Genomic DNA, 26,217 nt, shown 5'->3' with positions numbered 1-26,217 from the left:
ATAGAGCCAGCATATCTCCACCAGACTCCATGTAAATAATCAGGACTTTTAGCATGTATAGAGCCAGCATATCTCCACCAGACTCCATGTAAATAATCAGGACTTTTAGCGTGTATAGAGCCAGCATATCTCCACCAGACTCCATGTAAATAATCAGGACTTTTTAGCGTGTATAGAGCCAGCATATCTCCACCAGACTCCATGTAAATAATCAGGACTTTTAGCGTGTATAGAGCCAGCATATCTCCACCAGACTCCATGTAAATAATCAGGACTTTTAGCGTGTATAGAGCCAGAATATCTCCACCAGACTCCATGTAAATAATCAGGACTTTTAGTGTGTATAGAGCCAGCATATCTCCACCAGACTCCATGTAAATAATCAGGACTTTTAGCATGTATAGAGCCAGCATATCTCCACCAGACTCCATGTAAATAATCAGGACTTTTAGCGTGTATAGAGCCAGAATATCTCCACCAGACTCCATGTAAATAATCAGGACTTTTAGCGTGTATAGAGCCAGCATATCTCCACCAGACTCCATGTAAATAATCAGGACTTTTAGCGTGTATAGAGCCAACAACATTTCCTGCCATACAGCTCTTTCTTTAACTACATCTTCATGAATGGAGCGTAAAACGTGAATGGGTGCAAACCGAATAACAAGTAGAGTTGGGGTTGTTTTTGTGTCTCTTTTGTGTCTTTTAGCATCTGTTTTGTTGTAATTTTTGTGTGTGTGTGTGTGTGTGTGTGTGTGTGTCTGCCTATGTGTGTGTGTGTGTGTGTGTCTCTGTGTGTGTGTGTGTGTGTGTGTGTGTGTGTGTGTCTCTGTTTGTATGTGTGTGTGTGGGACACATCATACACACAGAGACACACAGACATACACACACACAGACACAGACAGAGACACACACACACACACACACACACACACACACAGAAAGACACACACACACACACACACACACACACACACACACACACAGACAGACAGAGAGACACATACACACAGACACGCACACCCGTTTTATGACTTTGTGAGGACCAGTGACTCGCAACACTCTTTCTAATGGCTAAAATTATTATTATTATAACACAAAAATTATTAAAATAAGTTTAAAACCTGAATCTTGTCCACACACACACACATACACACAAACACACACACAGACACAAAAACATGGGGAAATAAAGTTAGAAAAATACAGAAGTTACCCTTTATATATGCATACTTTTCTGCTGTACAGGGAAATAGGTGTAATATTACAATAAACTGGTTCCCATCTTTGTTCTTCATATTACCAAACTAAATATAAGATGTAGAAAAGTTAAGTCTTTACATTTAGCTTCACTACTCTAGTGATGCTAAAATGTTGCTTCCAGTTAGGTTGACTACTCTCAACATATATAAAGACTGGAAGGGTTAATATTCTGACTTGTAGTCATCTTTATTAAAAGACTTTGTTAAATGTTTCTTAACTAAAGTGTAACTTTTCTCCATAACTTCTTCCGGGACATGAAGAGCCTCTCTTCAGGTGTCAGGAGAGAAACTGAGTCATCCTCAACATGTGTTGGGTTCTGGTTTCAGAACCTGCTAAAGGCCAATAGCCCCCCCTCGTGGTTAATAACAAGTACTGCATGGAATAATATTCATTATAACATTTTACCTACAGCCTTGACTTCCACACTTCTGCTCTGTCCTTCTGTGTGTGTGTGTGTGTGTGTGTGTGTGTGTGTGTGTGTGTGTGTGTGTGTGTGTGTGCGCGACACACAGACATACACACAAAGACAAACAGACACAGTCATACACAGAGACACGCACACCCGTTTTATGATGTTGTGAGGACCACTGACTGCAGCACCCATCTCTAGAGACTTGATTTTAACTCCTAAAATTATATTTCATGTGAACACAAAAATGATTAAAATAAATATAAAACCTGACACACAGACCGACAGAAACATACACACACACACAAACACACACACACAAAGAGACATACACACACACACACACACATACACACAGAGACACAGACAGACACACCCACATAGGTACACATGCACATACATACACACACACACACACACACACACACACACACACACACACACACACACACACACACAAAGAGACACACACACAAACACACACACAGACACAAAAACATGGGGAAATTAAGTTTGAAAAATAAAGAAGTTACCCTTTAAAAATGTGTTTATATGCATAATTTTCTGCTGTACAGGGAAATAAATGTAACATTATAATAAACTGGTTCCCATCTTTGTTCTTCACCTTACATCATGCAAAATACTATGGATACTTTCTTTTGACGTAGGCTTTTACATAAACCACCCAGGTTTACAGACAGCACAGTTCACCAGTAAGCTGCCAGTGAGAGAATGAAGATCTCTGTGAGGTTTACGCTGTTGCTGCTGCTCGGCTCCGTCCCCCCAAGTGAAAGTACCGATTATCAGCAGACGTTTCCTCAAGACATCTACGCTGTGCTGAGAGAGATCACCGCCTCGTTGGTTCAACTGAAGGCTGACATGAGGTTGCAGACTCAAGGTACAGTAATGAACTGTTTTAGATCGTGTCATAGCAGTTCACAGATATCCAAAAGGAGAGAAATAAGTATTTTCCTATGTAGTGGAGCAAAGTAGAGCTGCACATAGCTACTGAATATTTTGATGGTGGATTAATCTGTGGATTATTTCTCCTCGTTTGTTCAACTGAAGGTGGACATGATGTTGTTGCAAAGAGAGACTCAAAGTCCAGTAATGAAGTCGTCTCTAGAAACCACTGTTGTTTTCATAGGTGTGATTGGCATACAGTTAAGACCAGATATTTACATACACTTCAGAAAAAAACACAAAAACTTTTATTTCTTTACTGTCATATAAATATAACAAACATAACATAAATCAGAGTAAACTTTTTCTGTTTTAGATCAATACATATTAACATATTTTTTGTATTTGTTAAATGTCAGAATTGAGCGAGGGAGAATTTTTATGTATTTTTTTTATCACTTTCATCAAAGTCAGAAGTATACATACACTTCCTTAGTATTTGGCCAAACGTTCTTTCTACAATAATTTGCTGGAATTTTGGCCCACTCCTCTGGACAGAACTGGTGGAACTGGGTCAGGTTTGGAGGCCTTCTTGCTCGCACTCGTCTTTTCAGTGCCGCCCACAAATGTTCTATAGGATTGAGAAGGAAATTGCACCTAAGGATGAGCCACACATGTGGAGGTCCACAATTCTTTTCCTGATGTCTTGGTTGATTTATCTTGACTTTCCCATGATGTCAAAGAAAGAGGCTCTGTGTTTGAGGTGTGCCTTTATATGCATCCACAGGTGTGCCACCAATTAACTCAAATGGAATCAATTAACCAATTAAATCAGAAGCTTCTTAAGCTCAGAATGGAATCATCTGGAGTTTTCTTGTTGTTTAAAGACACAATAAACTTAGTGTATGTAGACTTCTGACTTTGATGAAAGTGATAAAAAAAATACATAAAAATTCTCCCTCGCTCGATTCTGACATTTAACAAATGCAAAAAATATGTTAATATTTATTGATCTAACATGGAAAAAGTTTACTCTGATTTAAAGTATGACAGTAAAGAAAAGTTTTTGTGTTTTTTTTCTGAAGTGTATGTAAATATCTGGTTTCAACTGTAGGACAAAAAAGCAGGAAAATATACGGCGCACCCACGATACGCACCCCCCAAACGATCCTTTTAGGAAGGCTATATACGGTTTGTTTTTCTTTGAGATGTTTTCATTTAACTGTGTGGTCATTTAGAAGGCTTACTGAATGCACCTGTCAGACTGTTAACCTGCATACTCAGCATGCGTTCTTTATGAGATGTGTAACAGTACTTTTTTACAGTTATTTTTTACAATAACTTTTTAGTTTTGAAAAGTTTTCAAAACTAACATGTTTTGGATCAATTTTTACTTCTTCCAACCATATGTTAAATAAAGAGTCAATGTGGATTTACATATTGCAATAATATCATACTCCTACAATGAATCATTGTGAAAACTAAAATGTACTACTTTGGCCAGGTCATCATCAAAAAAGTGAATTAGTACATTCATGATTTTGTCCATGTTGATATTAGCTGCTTTATTTACATTTATTAAAAACGTGGCATTGTTTATCTTTTCATATAGCTAGACGTCTAAACTCTGGGCCAAGATCATTATGTTTAAATACCTGCCATGCTGACTCCAAACAGACAGCTTTATCAAGGCAGTTTGGGCTTCACATAGCTTTTACACAGCTATCTGAACAGAGAGATAGTAGCGGTAGCAGCCGTTGCCGGTAAAGTACTCGTATTACAGATGGACCGAAGCTTTGTATTGTCTTGTCCTTCCGGGTCAAAATTGAAAATTCACTTTTTTTTAGCGCTTTTTTCTGGCCTGTTAGTCGCTTTTTGCGATGCTTTTGGCAAAAAAAAAATGTAAACGTTTTTGTCAAAAAGCTTTCAAAGCTTTCTTTATTCATGGTCAATAAACCAAATTTATTCGACATTATACCTACTTTTTTAGGTAAAGAAGCAGAAATTATTATTTTAACTAACACTTAAGATCAGAGGATGTTGAGTGGATCACAGACTGGTGTATGTTAAAGTTTAGTCAGGATACTGTTTTAAAACAATTAAATTATTTTTTCAAATGCTATAAAATTGAATATATCAAACCAAAATTCAATGAAAGTTATCATTAATTTTACCTGCATATAACGTTGTATGGAACCCATAAAACATATCCATGCATCCATGATATTTTTCTGCAATTTGGTTGAAATCCATATTTTTGATACAAAAAACTTTTTCGAAAGGGTCAAATTTGACCCGAGAACAACACAAGGGTTAAAAGTCCATATACATTGAGGATACTCAGAAACATGTAGCTATTTACCACTTCAAAAAAATGTATGTTGGAATCAGAGTTTAGATTCTCTGCCCGAGCCACTATCACTAAGCATGTGTTTTTTTTAATCATTACTTTAACCTAATTGGGTGGGGAGAAAGCTATGGGTTAGGGTTGTATTGTGGAGCTTAAGTGCAACATGGAGCTTGAGGATGTAAAGAAAAAAAGAAAAAACGGGAGAATTACCTTTGAGCAAGTTTGGAGGAAAGTCGGAGGTATGGAACCATTTTAAACTAGTCGAGGGCAGTAACAACATATGTGTCGGCTTTGTTGAGTGCATTAAATGCAGCCGCTGTTCGCCTATCACAGCAAATAAAACGGGGACGTGGATGATGAAGAGACACATGAAGCAGGCTCGCCAAGGCAGAAAAGATGATAGTCAGCCTTCAACCTCCTCTTCTGTTACTTCTCCGAGCGTAGGCTCCCCCTGAGGGCGAGGCAAGCGGGCAAGCCCTCCCAGAGAAATACGTTGAGTTTTTTACTTTTCTTCATTCAGATCCATTTGCGATCCGTTCCAGTCTGAATAAACTAACAGAACAGTTTACATGCTTTCCTCTTGTTGCATTATTCATTAAGATAAAGACATATTCTGCTGCTAGACTGCAGCTCTCTGGCTGTTCTCCCAGCAGGATCGGCATTTTATTGATGTTGGTTATTTGGTCAAATGTTGGGTGTTTGTGTTTGAATTTGGGGAAATATTGAGTTCTGACTGGCTGCAGCTTTGTCTCAACCTTGTTTCTCTTACACAGCTGGCAGAAGAGCTCCTCTTTAGGCAGCCATGATTGTTTGTAGCGGCCTGTCTTGATGGCCAGGCTGTGCTCACTGAGTCTGGACTTGATCAACGTAGTTCTTAGTTTAATATCAGTAACTGTGGTTAGGTAGTCTGCCACACTGTACTCTCTCTTTAGGGACAGATAGCACTGCATTTTGCATTTTGCTTTGTGCTTTTGTTTGTGTGTTCCAGTTGGTGATTTAGTGTTGTTTCTGTTGTGTTATAATTTGGTTAACTCTGATTGGTTGGTTCCCAGACTGGTCCTGAGGCACAACAGGGTCAGGAAGTGAACTAAGCGTCAGGACCAGCTGAGTGGGGTGGGGGGGAGGGGGGGGGCTCTTCTCTTTGCTCAGCTCTTGGTATTGCAGGGCTTTCTGATGGTAGAGTGGGGGTCACTGTTTTTAAGATGTAGCCAATTTTTGATTGAACGTTTTTGAATTTTGATGAATAATGGGAATTGGTCTAATTCAGCTCTGCAGGCATTGTTGTTTTTCTGTGCACCTGTAAGATGCTTTTAGAGAACTCTAGAGACAGGATTTTTTTTTTGCAACATGTTCCATGTGTGGGGGGCTGAGTAAACAAAAGCCCTTTTTCCCACTTCTGTACAGGCAAGTGGGACAGCGAGCAACAAAAGATCATTCGAACGCAAACAATGAGAGCCAACACTCCTCCGTGAGATTAAGTTACAGATGTAGGGTGGCAATAGACCAAGCATGGCCTTATAAATGAAAGTATACCAGTGACCCAGCCTCCTGGAGGACAAAGAAGGCCATCCCACTCGACAATACAGTTCACAGTGATGGGTCAAGACCCTACAATTAGTAATGAACTGCAGAGAAGCATGATATGCAATGTCAATCTTATGGAGACATTTAGTAGAGGCATTCATGTACAACAGGTCTCCATAGTCTAAAATAGATAAAAATGTTGCATTAACAAGGCGCTTTTTTGCCTCAAAAGAAAAGCAGAATTTATTACGAAAGAAAAAGCCCAATTTAAGTTTAAGCATTTTCACAAGATTATCTATATGGGGCTTAAAAGTCAGGGAGTCATCAAGCAAAATACCAAGGTACTTGTAAGTGTGAACCATCTCTATGACATTTCCCTCAAGAGTGGACACTAAGGGGATAGATTGAGGGACCTTCTTAGTGTTTGAAAACAACATTAGTTTGGTCTTTTCAGCATTAAGAACCAGTTTTAGCTGGATAAGTGTGTGCTGGACCACATCAAAAGCTTTCTGCAGAGATTCTACAGCTTTGGCAGGGTTCAATCCAAAACAGTAAATTATTGTGTCATCAGCGTAAAAATGCATATTAGCGTCAGACACATCTTGTTCTAAATCATTAATATACATGATGAACAGGAGGGGTCCTAATATAGAACCCTGCGGCACCCCCTTGTGGACATTCAAAAATTCAGAACACAGACCATCACATTTAATACACTGGGTCCTGTCACTCAAATAATTTGTGAACCAGGAAACAACATGACTAGACAGTCCCAGACTTAAAAGCCTATGCTTTAAAATAACATGATCCACAGTGTCAAAAGCTTTTGACAGATCAATAAAAAGGGAAGCACAATATTGTTTTTTATCAAGAGCAACAAGTATATCATTTATCACTTTTGTAGCAGCCGTGATGATGCTGTGTTTTTTCCTAAAGCCGGATTGCAGTTTAGAGAGTAGGTCACTAGAGTACAGGAACTCTTTAAGTTGATCACAAACAAGAGATTCAAGAAGTTTTGACAAAACACACAAATTTGATATTGGCCTGTAATTAGTTAAAACAGCTGGATCGCCTCCTTTTAATAAAGGGGTAACAAAAGCAGACTTCCAAACAAGTGGAATTTCTTTGTTTTGGATTGAAAGATTAAAAAGGACCGTAAGAGGTTGTGCTACATAATCAGCTGCTATTTTCAAGAAGTAGGGCTCTATCAAGTCCGGTCCGTTTGGTTTCCTATGATCTAATGTTTTGAGAGCTTTATGCACTTCCTATACAGTAAAAGGAACAAAATTAAAATACTCTCCAGAAGACATTTGAGGCTCTCTACAGGAAGTCACAGGGCTCACTCCTTTGGAGTCAAACAAAGAACCAGAAGCTATGAAATGGTTGTTAAAGCTATTTAAGACCTCGGTCCTATTGTAGACAGGGACAGAGTCTTTTAAGACATATTTTGGAAGAGCCTGAGGTCTTCTATTTACAGATAGAGACTTTATCACTTTCCAAAATTTCTGTGGATTGTTGAGGTTTTCTGTTTTGAGTAATATTCTGATTTAGCCTTTTTGATAAGAGAAGTACTTTTTGATAAGAGAAGTACATTTATTTCTTAAATGCCTAAAATTAGACCAATCAGAGGGAGAATCGCCTTTTCTGGCTTTGGCCCATACCACATTGCGCTGATGGATGGACTGACAATTCTGGAGAAAACCAAGGGTTCTCTCGTCCCTTGACTCTGGATTTCCTAATGGGAGCATGTTTATTTCCAATCTTCATAAAACTCTCCCTAAAATATGCCCAAGCTAGCTCAACATCTGGCAACAAACTGAATTGCCCCCAACTAACCAAAGCTAGATCATGATGAAAGGCTTGTTCATTAAATATTTTTAAATTTCTCTTACAAATAATACGTTGATTGCATTTGGGGATTTTAGTGTTCCTGCAAGTAGCAACAACACAATGATCACTCAAATCATTGCAGAACACACCCACTGATGAGAACTTATGAGGAACATTTGTTAGGATAAAGTCAATCAATGTAGACTTATTAGGACTCTTTACGTTTGGCCTTGTAGGTAGGTTGACCAACTGGCTGAGGTTAATAGAGTCACAGAAGGATTTGAATTCACCAGAAACTGCATTTAGCCAATCACAATTTAAATCTCCGGCCAAAAAGAGTTCATTGTAATTCAATTTTGACAAAAGATACTGTAAGGATGATAATGCTTCCTTTATGGCAGATGGAGGCCTATAGCACCCCGCGACAGTTATAGACAGGGACTTAACTATTTCTACATTCAAGGCCAGAAACTCCATTTGCTTAGAAATACATTCAGAGAGAACAATTGATACATCAAATCTTGATTTTACATAAATGGCTACGCCACCACCTTTTTGGGGCCTATCTGTATGATAAACATTGTATCCAAATATGGCAATGTCATCATTAGAAATAGATTTGGATTACCATGTTTCAGAAATGATCACAATATCTGCATCTGTCAATTTCACCCAAATTCTGACCATGTCCATCTTGGGTTAGGGTTAAGCTGCGTACATTAAGATGAACAAATTTTAACCCAGGCATTGATTTGAAAACAGCAGGGGTCTGGACGCATTTCAGCTCAGGTCCAGGGTTTGGTTGCACATTTCCAGATATAAGTAAAAGTAGAACAATCATCAATCTTTGTTTCACGCTACATTTTGAAACAGTCTCCTGCGTTTCAAATGTTGAAGCCAAGCATTTATTTTCATTAAGGGGAAGTGAAAGATTGTACAAAGCAAGAAAACCCTTAAGTTGCAACACAGTCTCATTCCCTACTCGTCAAATGTATGACGCATGGTCAAGGACCCTGGCGTCAAGTTTCAAAGAAATAGGGGTACCCTTGACGTTATTTTTCGACAAGGGGGTCCATCCGATAGACATTCATGTTATTCCCTCACCGTCGGATATCGAAGAAAGAAAAAAACACGCCCCCCGCCCCTTAACTCAAAATCTGTGACAGTTATTATTGGTATTTTTAGCCCAATAATCGCTGTTTTAATCAACATTATTCACGAGATAGTATCATGGTTTATATGTATTTCTTTTAATGTTATTATTTCGGTATATTTCGGCCAGGTAAGCTGGATTGCTTTTTTGTTGATTTATATTTTTTAAACTATAATGCTACATCTATCAACATTTATTTAGATGTTATCATTGTATTCATTTCTTTACTTTAATAATATTATTTCGGTCTTATTACCGGTGAAATATTACAGTATATGCTGTAATACAGAACATTACGATATGATCCGAGCAGGAAGCATTCAAAGCCGATAGGCCTATCCCACAATGCAATGCGGACATTCATTTCAAAGAATCGGGCAGCGATCAGCTGGTCTTTAACGCCAGGATCGCTTCAATATACATATATACAGTCAGTGGTCAGTATCACTTCAATATACATATATACAGTCAGTGGTCAGTATCACTTCAATATACATATATACAGTCAGTGGTCAGTATCACTTCAATATACATATATACAGTCAGTGGTCAGTATCACTTCAATATACATATATACAGTCAGTGGTCAGTATTACTACAATATACATATATACAGTCAGTGGTCAGTATCACCTCAATATACATATATACAGTCAGTGATCAGTATCACTTCAATATACATATATACAGTCAGTGGTCAGTATCACCTCAATATACATATATACAGTCAGTGGTCAGTATCACTTCAATATACATATATACAGTCAGTGGTCAGTATCACCTCAATATACATATATACAGTCAGTGATCAGTATCACTTCAATATACATATATACAGTCAGTGGTCAGTATCACTTCAATATACATATATACAGTCAGTGATCAGTATCACTTCAATATGCATATATACAGTCAGTGATCAGTATCACTTCAATATACATGTATACAGTCAGTGATTGTGTCACCAGCAACAACACGTTGCTCATCTTCGTATCCGCCGAGCGGGACGTACTACGTTACTTCTGGAGTTTTCCGCGGATTCGTTTAAACGTTATTATGGTTCATAACTTACTGGAACAAAACTGAGCAACGTGTTGTTGCTGGTGACACAATCACTGACTGTATATATGTATATTGAAGTGATACTGACCACTGACTGTATATATGTATATTGAAGTGATACTGACCACTGACTGTATATATGTATATTGAAGTGATACTGACCACTGACTGTATATATGTATATTGTAGTGATACTGACCACTGACTGTATATATGTATATCGAAGCGATCCTGGCGTTAAAGACCAGCTGATCGCTGCCCGATTCTTTGAAATGAATGTCCGCATTGCATTGTGGGATAGGCCTATCGGCTTTGAATGCTTCCTGCTCGGATCATATCGTAATGTTCTGTATTACAGCATATACTGTAATATTTCACCGGTAATACGACCAAAGTAATATTATTAAAATAAAGAAATGAATACCATGATAACATCTAAATAAATGTTGATATATGTAGCATTATAGTTTAAAAAATATAAATCAACAAAAAAGCAATCCAGTTTCCCTGGCCGAAATATACCGAAATAATAACATAAAAAGAAATACATATAAACCATGATACTATCTCGTGAATAATGTTGATTAAAACAGCGGTTATTGGGCTAAAAATACCAATAATAACGGTCACAGATTTCGAGTTAAGGGGCGGGGGGGCGTGTTTTTTTCTTTCGTCGATATCCGACGGTGAGGTAATAACATGAATGTCTATCTGACGGACCCCCTCGTTGAAAAATAACATCAAGGGTACCCCTATTTCGTTGAAACTTGACGCCAGGGTCCTTGACCATGCGTCATACATTTGACGAGTAGGGAATGAGACTGTGTTGTAAGTTTAGGTACAACCCAAGGCAGATTGAAGTTGAAGACCAAAACCAAATGAGAGAGTGGTGGCTCAAGGTGCCCTGCTGCACTAAATTTAGTGCCACTATAGGAAGTATCACACATACTCAGCTTATTATTAGCAGAACTTACCCAAGGAGCACTGCTTAGTCCCAAGTCCCAAACGGTCAACACACATAATAAAACTATTAAGAGTGCCATAATCTTCATGTTGAAAAATATCAGCAGAAGCAGTTTGTGAGTAGCACAACCGTAGCTATTTTCCAGGCGGTGGATGTGGCAGGCTCGGGCCTGTCGGTCCAGGCTCCAGATGGGGATGGATGAAGCAGACTCAGACCTGTTAGCCCGGGCTCCAGGCGAAAGTGGATGTTCCAGGCTCAGACCTGTTAGCCCGGGCTCCAGGCGAAAGTGGATGTTGCAGGCTCAAGCCTGTTAGCCCAGGCTCTAGATGAAGGTGAATAAGGCAGGCTCAGGCCTATTAGCCCAGGCTCCAGATGGAAGTGGATGACGCAGGCTCAGGCCTGTTAGCCCAGGCTCCAGATGGAAGTGGATGACGCAGGCTCAGGCCTGTTAGCCCAGGCTCCAGATAGAAGTGGATGAGGTAGGCTCAGGCCTGTTAGCTCAGGCTCCAGGCGGAGGTAGATGTGGCTCAGGCTTGTTAGCCCAGGCTCCAGATGGCTCAGGCCTGTTAGCCCAGGCTCCAGATAGAAGTGGATGAGGCAGGCTCAGGCCTGTTAGCTCAGGCTCCAGGCGGAGGTAGATGTAGCTCAGGCTTGTTAGCCCAGGCTCCAGATGGCTCAGGCCTGTTAGCCCAGGCTCCAGATGGAAGTAGGTGAGGCAGGCTCAGGCCTGTTAGCCCAGGCTCCAGGCAGAGGTAGATGTGGCTCAGGCCTGTTAGCCAGGTTCCAGGCAGAGGTAGATGTAGCTCAGGCTTATTAGCCCAGGATCAGATATAGCAGAGGCTAAATTAATCTCATTTAAAATCCGCCAAAAAAAGAAAACAAACAACTTTTAAAACAATAAAAAGCAGTAAAATCCATTAAAACAAATTAGTCCAGAGAGAGACACTGAGCAGACAATGAGCTTGCTGCCATCTTGGATTTCATGATGTCCATGATCAACTTTCTAGGACATTTTTTTTATCCAAATTGTTTTGTCCAAATGGGCTGGATTCTGGTAGGAAATAGGACCCCACACCTCACTACCATACAGGAGGATTGGTTCTATTACAGATTCAAATAATTTGAGCCAGATTCTAATTTGGATTTTAATGTAGATTTTACTTTTTATTGCGTAAAATGCCCTGCGCGCTTTTTCTCTCAGCTCCATTATTGCTGGGTTAAAACTTATTTTCAATCCTAAATAATTGTAAAGTGTACAGTGGTCTAATTTATGTGTTCCTAATGTGAAGCTGTATGTGTTTTCAGCAGGTCCAGGTTCTGTTGTAAGTTCTGTTCTGTAGGGGACAACAGAACCAGGTCATCTGCGTAAAGCAGGAACTTGATCTCAGAGTCATGTAGAGTGAGACCAGGTGCTGCTGATTTCTCTAGGATGGTGGCCAGTTGGTTTTTAAAGATGCTGAATAAAGTGGTACTCAATCAGCAGCCCTTTTTAACTCCATGCTTCTGACAGAAGAATGTTGTTCTTTTGTTCCATCCATCTTCGTCCAGGTTGGAGATATAATCCCTCCACCTAGTCCTGGGTATACCCACGAGGCCTCCTCCCAGCTGGACATGCCTGGAACACCTCCCTAGGGAGGCGCCCAGGGGGCATCCTTACCAGATGCTCAAACCACCTCAACTGGCTCCTTTCGACGCAAAGGAGCAGCGGCTCTACTCCGAGCTCCTCACGGATGACTGAGCTTCTCACCCTATCTGTAAGGGAGACGCCAGCCACCCTACTGAGGAAACCCATTTCGGCCGCTTGTATCCTGGATCTGGTTCTTTCGGTCGTGACCCAGCCTTCATGACCATAGGTGAGGGTAGGAACGAAAACTGACCGGTAGATCGAGAGCTTTGCCTTCTGGTTCAGCTCTCTTTTTGTCACAATGGTGCGATAAATTGAATGTAATACCGCACCCGCTGTGCCGATTCACCCACCAATCTCCCGCTCCATTGTCCTTTCACTCACGAACAAGACCCCAAGGTACTTGAACTCCTTCACTTGGGGTAAGGACTCATTCCCTACCTGGAGTAGGCACTCCATCGGTTTCCTGCTGAGAACCATGATCCTCATCCCAGCCGCATCACACTCAGCTGCGAACCGATCCAGTGAGTGTTGAAGGTCACAGGACTACGATGCCATCAGGACCACATCATCTACAAAGAGCAGCGATGAGATCCCCAGCCCACCGAACTGAAACCCCTCCCCACCCCGACTACGCCTTAATATCCTGTCCATAAATATTACAAACAGGATTGGTGACAAAGCGCAGCCCTGGTGGAGTCCGACTTACTTCCGAGAACCCGGACACAGCTCTCACTTTGGTCATACAGAGATTGGATGGCCCTGAGTAGAGACCCCCTCACCCCATACTCCCGCAGCACCTCCCACAGTATCTCCCGGGGGACCCGGTCATACGCCTTCTCCAAATCCACGAAACACATGTAGACCGGTTGGGCATACTCCCAGGCTCCCTCCAGGATCCTTGCGAGAGTGAAGAGCTGGTCCATTGTTCCACGACCAGGACGGAATCCACATTGTTCCTCTTCAATCTGAGGTTCGACTATCGGCCAAACCCTCCTTTCCAGCACCTTGGAGTAGACTTTACCGGGGAGGCTGAGAAGTGTGATACCCCTGTAATTGGCACACACCCTCTGTCACACACCCCGGTCTGCCACTCCTTTGGCACTGTCCCAGACTTCCACGCAATGTTGAAGAGGCGTGTCAACCAAGACAGCCCCTCCACACCCAGAGCTTTAAGCATTTCTGGACAGATCTCATCAATCCCACGGGCTTTGCCACTGTGGAGTTGTTTGACTACATCAGTGACTTCCACCTGGGAAATTGACAACAATCCCTCATCATCCTCCAGCTCTGTCTCTGACATAGGGGGCATATTACTCAAATTCAGGAGTTCCTCGAAGTGCTCCTTCCACCGCCCTATTACCTCCTCAGTTGAGGTCAACAGTGTCCCATCCTTACTGTACAAAGCTTGGATGGTTCCCCGCTTCCCCCTCCTGAGGTGGCGAACAGTTTTCCAGAAGCACCTTGGTGCCGACCGAAAGTCCTTCTCCATGTCTTCTCCAAACTTCTCCCACACCCGCTGCTTTGCCTCTTTCACGGCAGAGGCTGCAGCCCTTCGGGCCCTTCGGTACCCTGCAACTGCCTCCGGAGTCCTCTGGGATAACATATCCCGGAAAGACTCCTTCTTCAGTCGGACGGCTTCCCTGACCACCGGTGTCCACCACGGTGTTCGTGGGTTACCGCCCCTTGAGGCACCTAAGACCCTAAGACCTTGTTCTTTTGTTGCCAATTTTAATACTGCACTTATTGTTAGTGTACATTGCTGTAATGATGTAATATGTTTTACCCCCTACACCAGATTCAATAACTTTTTAGAATATACCACTGTGCCAAATAGAGTCAAATGCCTTTTTGAAATCTATGAAACATGCAAAGATTTTGTTTTGGTGAACATGTTTATCTATCAGGGTGTGTAGGGTGTAAATATGATCAGAAGTGTGGTGTTTTGGTACAAATCCAATTTGACTTTTACTCAAGACATTGTGTTTGGTAAGGAAGTTTATGAGTCTGGAGTTGATGATGCTACAAAGGAGCTTCCCCAGATTACTATTCACACAGATGCCTCTGTAATTATTTGGGTCAAATTTATCTCCAGATTTGTAGATTGGTGTGATGAGACCATGATTCCAGATGTCAGGGAAGTAACCTACACTCACAATCAAATTAAATTGTTTCAGAATGGCTAATTGGAATTGTGGGCTTGTATATTTCAGCATCTTGTTTATGATGCCATCGAGCCCACTAGCTTTTTTAGGTTTTAGTGCCTGGAGTTTGTCTCTTAGTTCCTGTTCATTAATGGGGGAGTCGAGAGGATCTTTTACAGCCAATTCTAGTTCATTCAGTTTGGTTATTATTTGGTTTTGATTTCGGTCTGGGTTCCTTGGTAATAGCTCATAGAGTGTTTAAAAATGGCCAAACCATATGTCTCCGTTCTGTATCGCCAATTCTACAGGTTTGGATTTTTTTAAAGATTTTTCCATTTTTTTTCAGAATTGGTTTGTCTTCATGGACTGCTCGATGTCAGTTATTTGTGTATGTGTTGTGTTTTTTTGATTCGCAGTGTACATTTGTAGTTTTTAAGTGTGTCACAGTAAAGAAGGCGTAAGTCTACATTTCCTGGATCTCTGTGTTTTTGGTTAGATAAATGCCTAACATTTTGTCTAATTTCTTTACATTCTTTGTCAAACCAATTATCATCTTTGGGATTCTTAGGTTTACTTTTGGATAATTTTAATTGTGATTTTTTTGCAGTTTTCATGATAATGTGATTGACATGTCTAACTGCATTATTTATGCCTTATTGACTGTGTACTATGTGGTGTCCAGAAAAGTATCCAAAAGTGTTTGAATTTCGGGTGAGCTGATTGCTTTCTGTGAATGCACTGAGAGAGAAAGGGTCTAAATCTGTTACCATGTAGTCAACTGTGCTGTTGACAAGAGGTGAGCAGAACGTATTTCTACCTCAAGAGTCTCCTCGTGACCTACAGTTGACGATGTACAGACCCAGGCTTTGACAGAGCTGCAGTAACTCTCGGCCGTTCTTATTGGTCTGGGCGTCACAGTTGGAACGAGGAAGGTTGGTTTTGTTTTGTGGATAGTTGTGTCCAATTATATGAATGTTACCTAGCTCTGTGTTGTAATCAGGGAGAGAGCCAGTACGTTCATTCAGGTCTCCACAGATTAGCACACTTCCCTGGGCCTGGAAGCTGCAGATCTGCTCATAAAGAAGGGGAATATATCTTCATCATAGTATGGGGAGTCACTAGGGGGAATGTATACAGCACACAGGAATATGTCTGTTGGAGGGTTAGTGATGCCTTGTTTTATTTTAAGTCAAATGTGTGAGCTTTCATATTTTATAGGGGTGATGTACTTTGATATTTCATATTGTAACAGATAATAATCCCTTCTTAGTCCCTCCCTCTTTTTTGTCTCTCTCTCTCAGTCTCTGTCCCTCTCTCTCTCTCTCTCTCTCTCTCTCTGTCAAAATCAAATTCAAAGAGACTTTATTAACATGACCATATTGACACATAGTATTTCTAAAGCACATAAACAGGGAAACATGTTACACATTTACATCCAGTTGTACAGTGTGATGCTGTCACGCACGGAAGGAGCAGGAGTCAGACTGGAGTAAGTGCAGTAAGCTTTATTGACAAAGATCCAACAGAGAGTATTGTGAACAGGCTGGATACCGGCAGGAGACGAGGTAATGCTACAAAGCAGCAGCAGACAACAGAATGCCAACAACAGGTAAGTACTGGGACTAAACAGGAAAGACGAGAGCAAGTCAGAGTGTCGTGAACAAATGCAAGACTCGACAAAAAGTGAGTGTGTCTGTGCTGCTTATGAAGGTGGTCACTGATGAGATGCAGGTGGTGAACTGATGATCAGGCGTAATGCAGTGCAGGTGCGTGTAATCAGTGGTGAACGGCTGAGAGGAGTGAGTGCTGGGGAATGTGAATGGGAAACAAACTGAAAGTCCATAAAAACCGTGAAAGTCCATGAAAACCAACAGAAAAGTCCATGTAAACCTGACAGATGCAGACAGTAAAACATCAGGATCACATTCATATAAAAGCAACAATCATGTCAACAAAATGTAACAATATAATGACATACATAGTTAAATAGTTGATGACTAATACACTAATCTTTGCAAATCTAGGAACATCTCCAAAGAAACTCAAGCTGCAGTGAAAAGAACCTGACAAAGTTTTTTTCTGTTTTCTCAGAACCTGCAGCACAGCTGAAAACTGAAGTGGACGAGCTGAATAAACAACTGCAAGGTATTGTTGTCTGAATGTTTTTCTTACTGCCGGCTGCTTCTGCTGCTGTGAGATTTATATATAAAGATATTCAGTTTATTGTCACCGCGGAGAGAAGAAACTAGAAAATATTCATATTTAACAAGCTGACATCATTTAAGTTTTACTGTTTTTACATAAAAAATGACTCAAACCGATATGATTATCAAAGTAGTTTGAGATCATTTTAATAATGACTAATCTATTAATCTTTGCAGCTCTAGAGCAATGTGTAAAGAAACTGTCTCTGTTTTTGCAGAACAAGCAGCACAGCAGAAGACTGAAGTGGACAAGCTGAATAAACAACTGCAAGGTATTCTACCGTACAAAGCCAAAACGCAGTAACTACATATTTGGTCAAAATTGAGTTTAGATTGAAAATGGGCTTTGTAACATCTTCTACGTCTTGTGACAAAATCTCCTGGTTCAACTGTATCCCGTTTCAGAGAAATCACTATGTCAAATTTGCAGTAACTACAAAATCCAAGCTAGTACCAAGGCAAACCGCAGTAAGTGAAGATACTGCGTTCTGCCTTTGTTTACCCGGCTTTGACGCGGTACATACTGCGGTCTGCCTCTGTAGCCACATTCAAGTGCGAGTTGACACTGTTGACACCACCAACAAGCCAACAACATATATCATCATTAACCCAGAGAAACATGACACAATCCCGAGGAAAACTTATGGTGTCTCTAGCTTTGAAACGCAACTATCCAGACAGCGGTAAGGAAAATGGTAAAATATGAACACCTAACCTGGCAAATAACACCTAAATCAATAAATTGCCATTACTAGCTAGCGAGCCACTTGCATACCATTTTAGCTTACCTGCTCCCCTTGAAGGCAGTAACGTTAGCATCTATCCACTCTGGAAACGCTGTCATAACTGTTTTGTTTCTTGTCGTCTTCATTTCTTACGCTATTGTAATGTATTTTATTGGGTAATCTCTCAGTTGAAGCTTAAGATGAAGCTGTAAACATAGAGCTTTTATTTTGACGGGAAAGGGGAAGCGGAAAAAGCGTTGATTTTTCTGACCGTTGTCAGTGGTTGACGTGCAGTGCCGTCTTTGTGTCTTTATTTTAGAGCCCAAACAGTGAGACAATATAAGAAAAATGCTCGGTTACACTAGTTTCATTTCATTTTATAATGAGTATTTTTTTATATGGAGATAGGCTACGTTCTCAATTATAATTTGAATATGTCAAGATTAAATATCTATTTTTCAGTTAGTAGAGTAAAACATCATTTTTTCATATCACAGACAGCTTTTTGTTAAATGTATATGAATTTTTAAGTGCCATTTTATAAGTAACCTTGGTAGTTAGCTAATTAAAACAAATGAAAAGGTATAAGAAATAAAAAAATAAAGTTGGATTAACACATTTCAATTGTAGATACTGCACTCTGCTTTTGTAATAGTGTTTTAGTTGCTTGAGTTTAGACAAAGGCAGAGTGCAGTATCTACATTTTTAGGGTCAAAGGTCATATCAGTGGTCTTTTTTTATGTGTAACATTTTCCTTCCTGTAAAGGTATTACATAAAAGTATCAACAGTATTGTACCTACAACATGTTTGGCTAGCCTGTATGAAAACTTTGAAGCCATTTTTCTCAGTTTCAGTGTTGGCGTAGTTACTGCACTTTGCCTTTGTAGGGCAGTATTGTTGTCTGATCATTTTTCTTACTACTGGCTGATTCTGCTGCTGGAAGATTTATATATAAAGATATTCAGTTTATTATCACAGAGGAGAAAAGAAACTAGACAATATTCATATTTAACAAGCTGACATCATACAAGTTTTGCTGATTTTACATAGAAAATGACTCAAACCGATTTGATTATCAAAATAGTTTGAGATCATTTTAATAATGACTAATCTATTAATCTTTGCAGCTCTAGAGCAATGTGTAAAGAAACTGTCTCTGTTTTTGCAGAACAAGCAGCACAGCAGAAGAGTGAAGTGGACAAGCAGAATGTTGAAGTGGACAAGCTGAAGCAACAACAGCTAGGTATTGTTCTCTGATCATTTTTCTTGCTGCTGGCTGCTTCTGTTGCTGAGAGATTTACAGCGATACATTTCATTTTTACTAAATGAAATCATGGTGTTCAAACACTTCCAACTTCTGGTAAATTTATAAGAAATCGACAAACACAAATAGTCAAAGTTTAGTAAAATTAATATTCTCTTTCTACGTATCTAACCCTGAATGAACGGTGGCACTGAAGGACAAAACACATTTTACAAACGTTGTGTAATGTGTTTTGTCCTTAAGGGCCTCCATAGGAAGAACACATTTTAGGGAAGATAAAGAGTACAAAAACTATTAACTGAAAAATGTTTCTGCCTGTAGTGTCTCCTCTTAATTTAAATGTTAACAAACCCTGCTGTTTTCAGCTTCTGTAATGATGAAATGCTTTTAACTATCAAGCTTCAATGACAGATAATTTTCTTTTATGGTTTTGCCTTTTTTTGAAGGATATATATATTAAATTTTTTTTTCAAAGATTATTTTTAGGGCACGTTTAGGCCTTTATTTGGATAAGACAGCTTAGACTTGAAAGGAGGGAGAGAGAAGGGGAATGACCTGCAGCAAAGGGCTTCAGGTTGAAGTCGAACCTGCGGCCGCTGCGTCAAGGAGTAAACCTCTACTGTAAATATATGGGTTCCTGTTCTACCAGGTAAGATAACCAGGGGCCCGGATATTTTGTTTGTCATTGTTATTAATGTTAATGTTATTAATGTTAATGCCCTCTTCAAAAAGCTTTTAGTAGCTTATTTAACATTCTCTATTTTGCACATTCTACATATGAACATTGTATCTTCTGAAATTGAGTCTTAAAGACGTGACGAAGACGTGTGAATTAACTGAAACTCAACCTAATATTCTGATTCAAAACAACGACATCTATTAATTTTGACTTGATTCTGATTATGTATGATCCCATAACTATAACATTCTCAAAAGCCAATTAAATATTCTGTTTCTATTTTAAACACATGTCCTGCTTTCTAAAATGCTAAACCTTGTTAGGAATGTAGTAAATTAAACACTTTGACTACATAGGACTCAAAATGATAAGTTCTATTTTTGATGATTTTTAAAATTACATTGCTCTTTCTCTCTCTGTCTCTCTCTCTCTCTTTCAATTTCAATTTCATGTTGCTTTATTGGCATGACAATAAATACATCTGTGTTGCCAAAGCATAAGAACAAACATACATATAAACAGCAACAAGGAGTAAATACATCTGATATAATAATACCAGTTAACAGGATAATTATGATATAAATGCAGATACTAAACAAATTATTTGCATGTCCTTCAAAGGGTACGTTGAAACAATAATATATATATAAATACATATACAAATACAAATAAATAAAAGAATAGAGAAAATAAAATTGATTATATATACAATTTTCTATTTATTTTGCCTTGTATTGTGGCAGGAGAAGACATATTTAGCTGCTAGCCATGCTGTGTTTTTATCTTCCCCTAATAGAAAAGGGAGCATTTTGTCCTCAGTGTAGGTAGTGAAGCCTGGTATATGTTTTTCAAATTTTTGGAAATATTTGGTTCTTAAGTCTTCATATTTGGGACATGTACATAGGAAATGTAATTGTGTTTGGATATCCTGGTGGCAGTGTGTACAGACTCGTTCCTCTCTTTTAAATTTCTACCTCTTTGTATTTCCAGCTCATGGTCACTGACTCTGGATTTTGTTTGAAATTCGTATTTCTTTTGAATTTTTTGTTTTGAGATTTTCGGCCAATTGGATATCTCTGTTCAGGGATTGATAACAGAGGAGTTTGTGTTGTATTATATTTTCATTTTGCCGTTGTTTTGTACCCTCGTCTTTTAATTTAGTTTCAAATCTTTTGACTGAAGCCTGAGGATTGTATCTGTGGCAGCTCTGAGGCTCAGCGTACCTGTCTCTCTCTCTACCTGTCTGTCTACTACTGACTGTGTTTAGCTCTGTGTACCTGTCTCTCGCTCTACCTGTCTGTCTACTACTGACTGTGTTTAGCTCTGTGTACCTGTCTCTCTACCTGTCTGTCTACTACTGACTGTGTTTAGCTCAGTGTACCTGTCTCTTTCTACCTGTCTACTACTGACTGTGTTTAGCTCCGTGTACCTCCGAGCTAGGTTGTCGAAAGGTATTATCCCAGTTTTGAAATTCTGGTTTTGAAATTGGGCCCCAAACTTTGCTTCCATAAAGCATTATTGGTGTTATCAGCAAATTGTAGATTTTTAGCCAAATTCTTGCGGGGATATTTGTTTTTCCAAATTTGCATTTGATTGCATACAAAGGTCTCCAAGATTTATTATATAGTGTGTTTATGGCTGATGCAGTAATTTCAACCCCTAAGTAATTATATGAAACCTTTTGTTCTAGGACGGACAGGCCCTGTTGGGGACAACAGAACCAGATCATCGGCATAGAGCAGGAACTTGATGTTGGTATCATGAAGTGTGAGACCTGGGGCTGCAGATAGTTCCAACATCACTGCTAGTTCATTGATGTAAATGTTAAACAGTGTTGGACTCAAACTGCATCCCTGTCTCACTCCACGCCCTTGTTTGAAGAATTCTGTTCTTTTGGAGCCAATTTTTACTGCACATTTATTTTCTGTATTCAGTGATTTAATAGTGTCATAGACTTTACCCCCTATACCGCTTTCAATACGTTTATAAAAAGCCCTCTCTCTCTCTCTCTCTCTCTTTGTCTCTCTCTCAAATTCAAAGATGCTTTATTAGCATGACCATATTGACATACAGTATTGCTAAAGCACATAAACAGGGAAACATGTTACACATTTACATACAGTAGTACAGTAGGATGCAGACAATAAAACATTAAGTTAACATTTTATTTATAGCATCAAATCATAACAGAGTTATCTCGAGACACTTTACAGATAGAGTAGGTCTAGACCACACTCTATAATTTACAAAGCCCCAACAATTACAGTAATTCCCTCAAGAACAAGCTTATCTAGCTCTGTGTTGTAGTCAGAGAGAGAGACAGTTACCTAGCTCTGTGCTGTAGTCAGGGAGAGAGACAGTTACCTAGCTCTGTGTTGTAGTCAGAGAGAGAGACAGTTACCTAGCTCTGTGATGTAGTCAGGGAGAGAGACAGTTACCTAGCTCTGTGTTGTAGTCAGAGAGAGAGACAGTTACTTAGCTTTGTGTTTTAGTCAGAGAGAGAGCGACAGTTACCTAGCTCTGTGTTGTAGTCAGAGAGAGCGAGACAGTTACCTAGCTCTGTGTTGTAGTCAGAGAGACAGTTACCTAGCTCTGTGTTGTAGTCAGGGAGACAGAGACAGTTACCTAGCTCTGTGTTGTAGTCAGAGAGAGAGACAGTTACCTAGCTCTGTGTTGTAGTCAGGGAGAGAGACAGTTACCTAGCTCTGTGTTGTAGTCAAGGAGAGAGACAGGTACCTATAGCTCTGTGTTGTAGTCAGGGAGAGAGACGGGTACCTATAGCTCTGTGTTGTAGTCAGAGAGAGAGACAGTTACCTAGCTCTGTATTGTAATTAGGTAGAGAGACAGTTACCAAGCTCTGTGTTGTAGTCAGAGAGAGAGAGACAGTTACCTAGCTCTGTGTTGTAGTCAGAGAGAGAGACAGTTACCTAGCTCTGTGTTGTAGTCAGAGAGAGAGACAGGTACCTAGCTCTGTGTTGTAGTCAGGGAGAGAGAGACAGTTACCTAGCTCTATGTTGTAGTCAGAGAGAGCGAGACAGTTACCTAGCTCTGTGTTGTAGTCAGAGAGACAGTTACCTAGCTCTGTGTTGTAGTCAGGGAGAGAGAGACAGTTACCTAGCTCTGTGTTGTAGTCAGAGAGAGAGACAGTTACCTAGCTCTGTGTTGTACTCAGAGAGAGAGACAGTTGCCTAGCTCTGTGTTGTAGTCAGGGAGAGAGAGACAGTTACCTAGCTCTGTGTTGTAGTCAGGGAGAGAGCCAGGTACCTATAGCTCTATGTTGTAGTCAGAGAGAGACACAGTTACCTAGCTCTGTGTTGTAGTCAGAGAGACAGTTACCTAGCTCTGTGTTCTAGTCAGGGAGAGATAGACAGTTACCTAGCTCTGTGTTGTAGTCAGAGAGAGAGACAGTTACCTAGCTCTGTGCTGTAGTCAGGGAGAGAGACAGTTACCTAGCTCTGTGTTGTAGTCAGAGAGCGAGACAGGTCCCTTGCTCTGTGTTGTAGTCAGAGAGACAGTTACCTAGCTCTGTGTTGTAGTCAGGGAGAGAGAGACAGTTACCTAGCTCTGTGTTGTAGTCAGGGAGAGAGAGACAGTTACCTAGCTCTGTGTTGTAGTCAGAGAGAGAGACAGTTACCTAGCTCTATGTTGTAGTCAGAGAGAGACACAGTTACCTAGCTCTGTGTTGTAGTCAGAGAGACAGTTACCTAGCTCTGTGTTGTAGTCAGAGAGAGAGACAGTTACCTAGCTCTGTGTTGTAGTCAGGGAGAGAGACAGTTACCTAGCTCTGTATTGTAGTCAGAGAGAGAGACAGTTACCTAGCTCTGTGTTGTAGTCAGAGAGAGAGACAGTTACCTAGCTCTATGTTGTAGTCAGAGAGAGACACAGTTACCTAGCTCTGTGTTGTAGTCAGATAGAGAGACAGCTACCTATAGCTCTGTGTTGTAGTCAGAGAGAGAGCCAGGTACCTATAGCTCTGTGTTGTAGTCAGAGAGAGAGCCAGGTACCTATAGCTCTGTGTTGTAGTCAGAGAGAGAGACAGGTACCTATAGCTCTGTGTTGTAGTCAGAGAGAGAGACAGATACCTATAGCTCTGTGTTGTAGTCAGGGAGAGAGAGACAGGTACCTAGCTCTGTGTTGTAGTCAGGGAGAGAGACAGGTACATATAGCTCTGCGTTGTAGTCAGGGAGAGAGACAGGTACCTATAGGTCTGTGTTGTAGTCAGAGAGAGAGACAGTTACCTCGCTCTGTGTTGTAATCAGAGAGAGAGACAGTTACCTAGCTCTGTGCTGTAGTCAGGGAGAGAGACAGTTACCTAGCTCTGTGTTGTAGTCAGAGAGCGAGACAGGTCCCTTGCTCTGTGTTGTAGTCAGAGAGACAGTTACCTAGCTCTGTGTTGTAGTCAGGGAGAGAGAGACAGTTACCTAGCTCTGTGTTGTAGTCAGGGAGAGAGAGACAGTTACCTAGCTCTGTGTTGTAGTCAGGGAGAGAGAGACAGTTACCTAGCTCTGTGTTGTAGTCAGAGAGAGAGACAGTTACCTAGCTCTATGTTGTAGTCAGAGAGAGACACAGTTACCTAGCTCTGTGTTGTAGTCAGAGAGACAGTTACTTAGCTCTGTGTTGTAGTCAGAGAGAGAGACAGTTACCTACCTCTGTGTTGTAGTCAGGGAGAGAGACAGTTACCTAGCTCTGTATTGTAGTCAGAGAGAGAGACAGTTACCTAGCTCTATGTTGTAGTCAGAGAGAGAGACAGGTACCTATAGCTCTGTGTTGTAGTCAGGGAGAGAGACAGGTACCTATAGCTCTGTGTTGTAGTCAGAGAGAGAGACAGGTACCTATAGCTCTGTGTTGTAGTCAGAGAGAGAGACAGGTACCTATAGCTCTGTGTTGTAGTCAGAGAGAGAGACAGGTACCTATAGCTCTGTGTTGTGTTACCTAGTCAGGGGGAGAGAGACAGGTACCTATAGCTCTGTGTTGTAGTCAGGGAGAGAGACAGGTACCTATAGCTCTGTGTTGTAGTCAGAGAGAGAGACAGGTACCTATAGCTCTGTGTTGTAGTCAGGGAGAGAGAGACAGGTACCTATAGCTCTGTGTTGTAGTCAGAGAGAGAGACAGGTACCTATAGCTCTGTGTTGTAGTCAGAGAGAGAGACAGGTACCTATAGCTCTGTGTTGTAGTCAGGAGAGACAAGGTACCTATAGCTCTGTGTTGTAGTCAGAGAGAGAGACAGGTACCTATAGCTCTGTGTTGTAGTCAGAGAGAGAGACAGGTACCTATAGCTCTGTGTTGTAGTCAGAGAGAGAGACAGGTACCTATAGCTCTGTGTTTAGTCAGAGAGAGCCAGGTACCTATAGCTCTGTGTTGTAGTCAGAGAGAGAGAGACAGGTACCTATAGCTCTGTGTTGTAGTCAGAGAGAGAGACAGGTACCTATGTAGTCAGAGAGAGACAGTTACCTAGCTCTGTGTTGTAGTCAGAGAGAGAGACAGGTACCTATAGCTCTGTGTTGTAGTCAGAGAGAGACAGGTACCTATAGCTCTGTGTTGTAGTCAGAGAGAGACAGTTATAGCTCTGTGTTGTAGTCAGAGAGAGAGACAGTTACCTATAGCTCTGTGTTGTAGTCAGAGAGAGAGAGACAGCACCTATAGCTCTGTGTTGTAGTCAGAGAGAGAGACAGTACCTATAGCCTGTGTTGTAGTACCTAGCTCTGTGTTGTAGTCAGAGAGAGACAGAGCTCAGTTTACCTACCTATAGCTCTGTGTTGTAGTCAGGAGAGAGAGACAGTTACCTATAGCTCTGTGTTGTAGTCAGAGAGAGAGACAGGTACCTATAGCTCTGTGTTGTAGTCAGGAGAGAGAGACAGGTACCTATAGCTCTGTGTTGTAGTCAGAGAGAGAGACAGGTACCTATAGCTATCAGAGAGAGAGACAGTTACCTAGCTCTGTGTTTGTAGAGAGAGAGAGACAGTTACCTAGCTCTGTGTTGTAGTCAGAGAGAGAGACAGTTACCTAGCTCTGTGTTGTAGTCAGTCTGTTTACCTAGAGAGAGACAGGTAGCTCTGTCTGTGTTGTAGTCAGAGAGAGACAGGTACCTATAGCTCTGTGTTGTAGTCAGAGAGAGAGA

The 26,217-nt window shown here is 40.6% G+C and overlaps 1 protein-coding gene across 1 annotated transcript in view; it reads left to right on the top strand.

Annotated features, from left to right (window-relative positions):
- The first annotated feature begins 2,397 nt into the window (after positions 1-2,397).
- The window catches only part of LOC114566504 (complement C1q tumor necrosis factor-related protein 3), a 35,869-nt gene continuing 12,049 nt past the window's right edge, over positions 2,398-26,217 (top strand). The window contains exons 1-3 of the mRNA XM_028595019.1: positions 2,398-2,570; positions 17,649-17,702; positions 19,325-19,399. Coding sequence (XP_028450820.1) covers positions 2,405-2,570; positions 17,649-17,702; positions 19,325-19,399 — 295 coding nt within the window. The 5' untranslated portion in view covers positions 2,398-2,404. The remainder of the gene's footprint in view (positions 2,571-17,648; positions 17,703-19,324; positions 19,400-26,217) is intronic.

This window comes from Perca flavescens, chromosome 13, assembly GCF_004354835.1.
Source record: "Perca flavescens isolate YP-PL-M2 chromosome 13, PFLA_1.0, whole genome shotgun sequence".
NCBI lineage: Eukaryota > Metazoa > Chordata > Actinopteri > Perciformes > Percidae > Perca > Perca flavescens.
The sequence above is the reverse complement of the archived record's forward strand: the minus strand, read 5'-3'. Positions and strand labels throughout refer to the sequence as shown.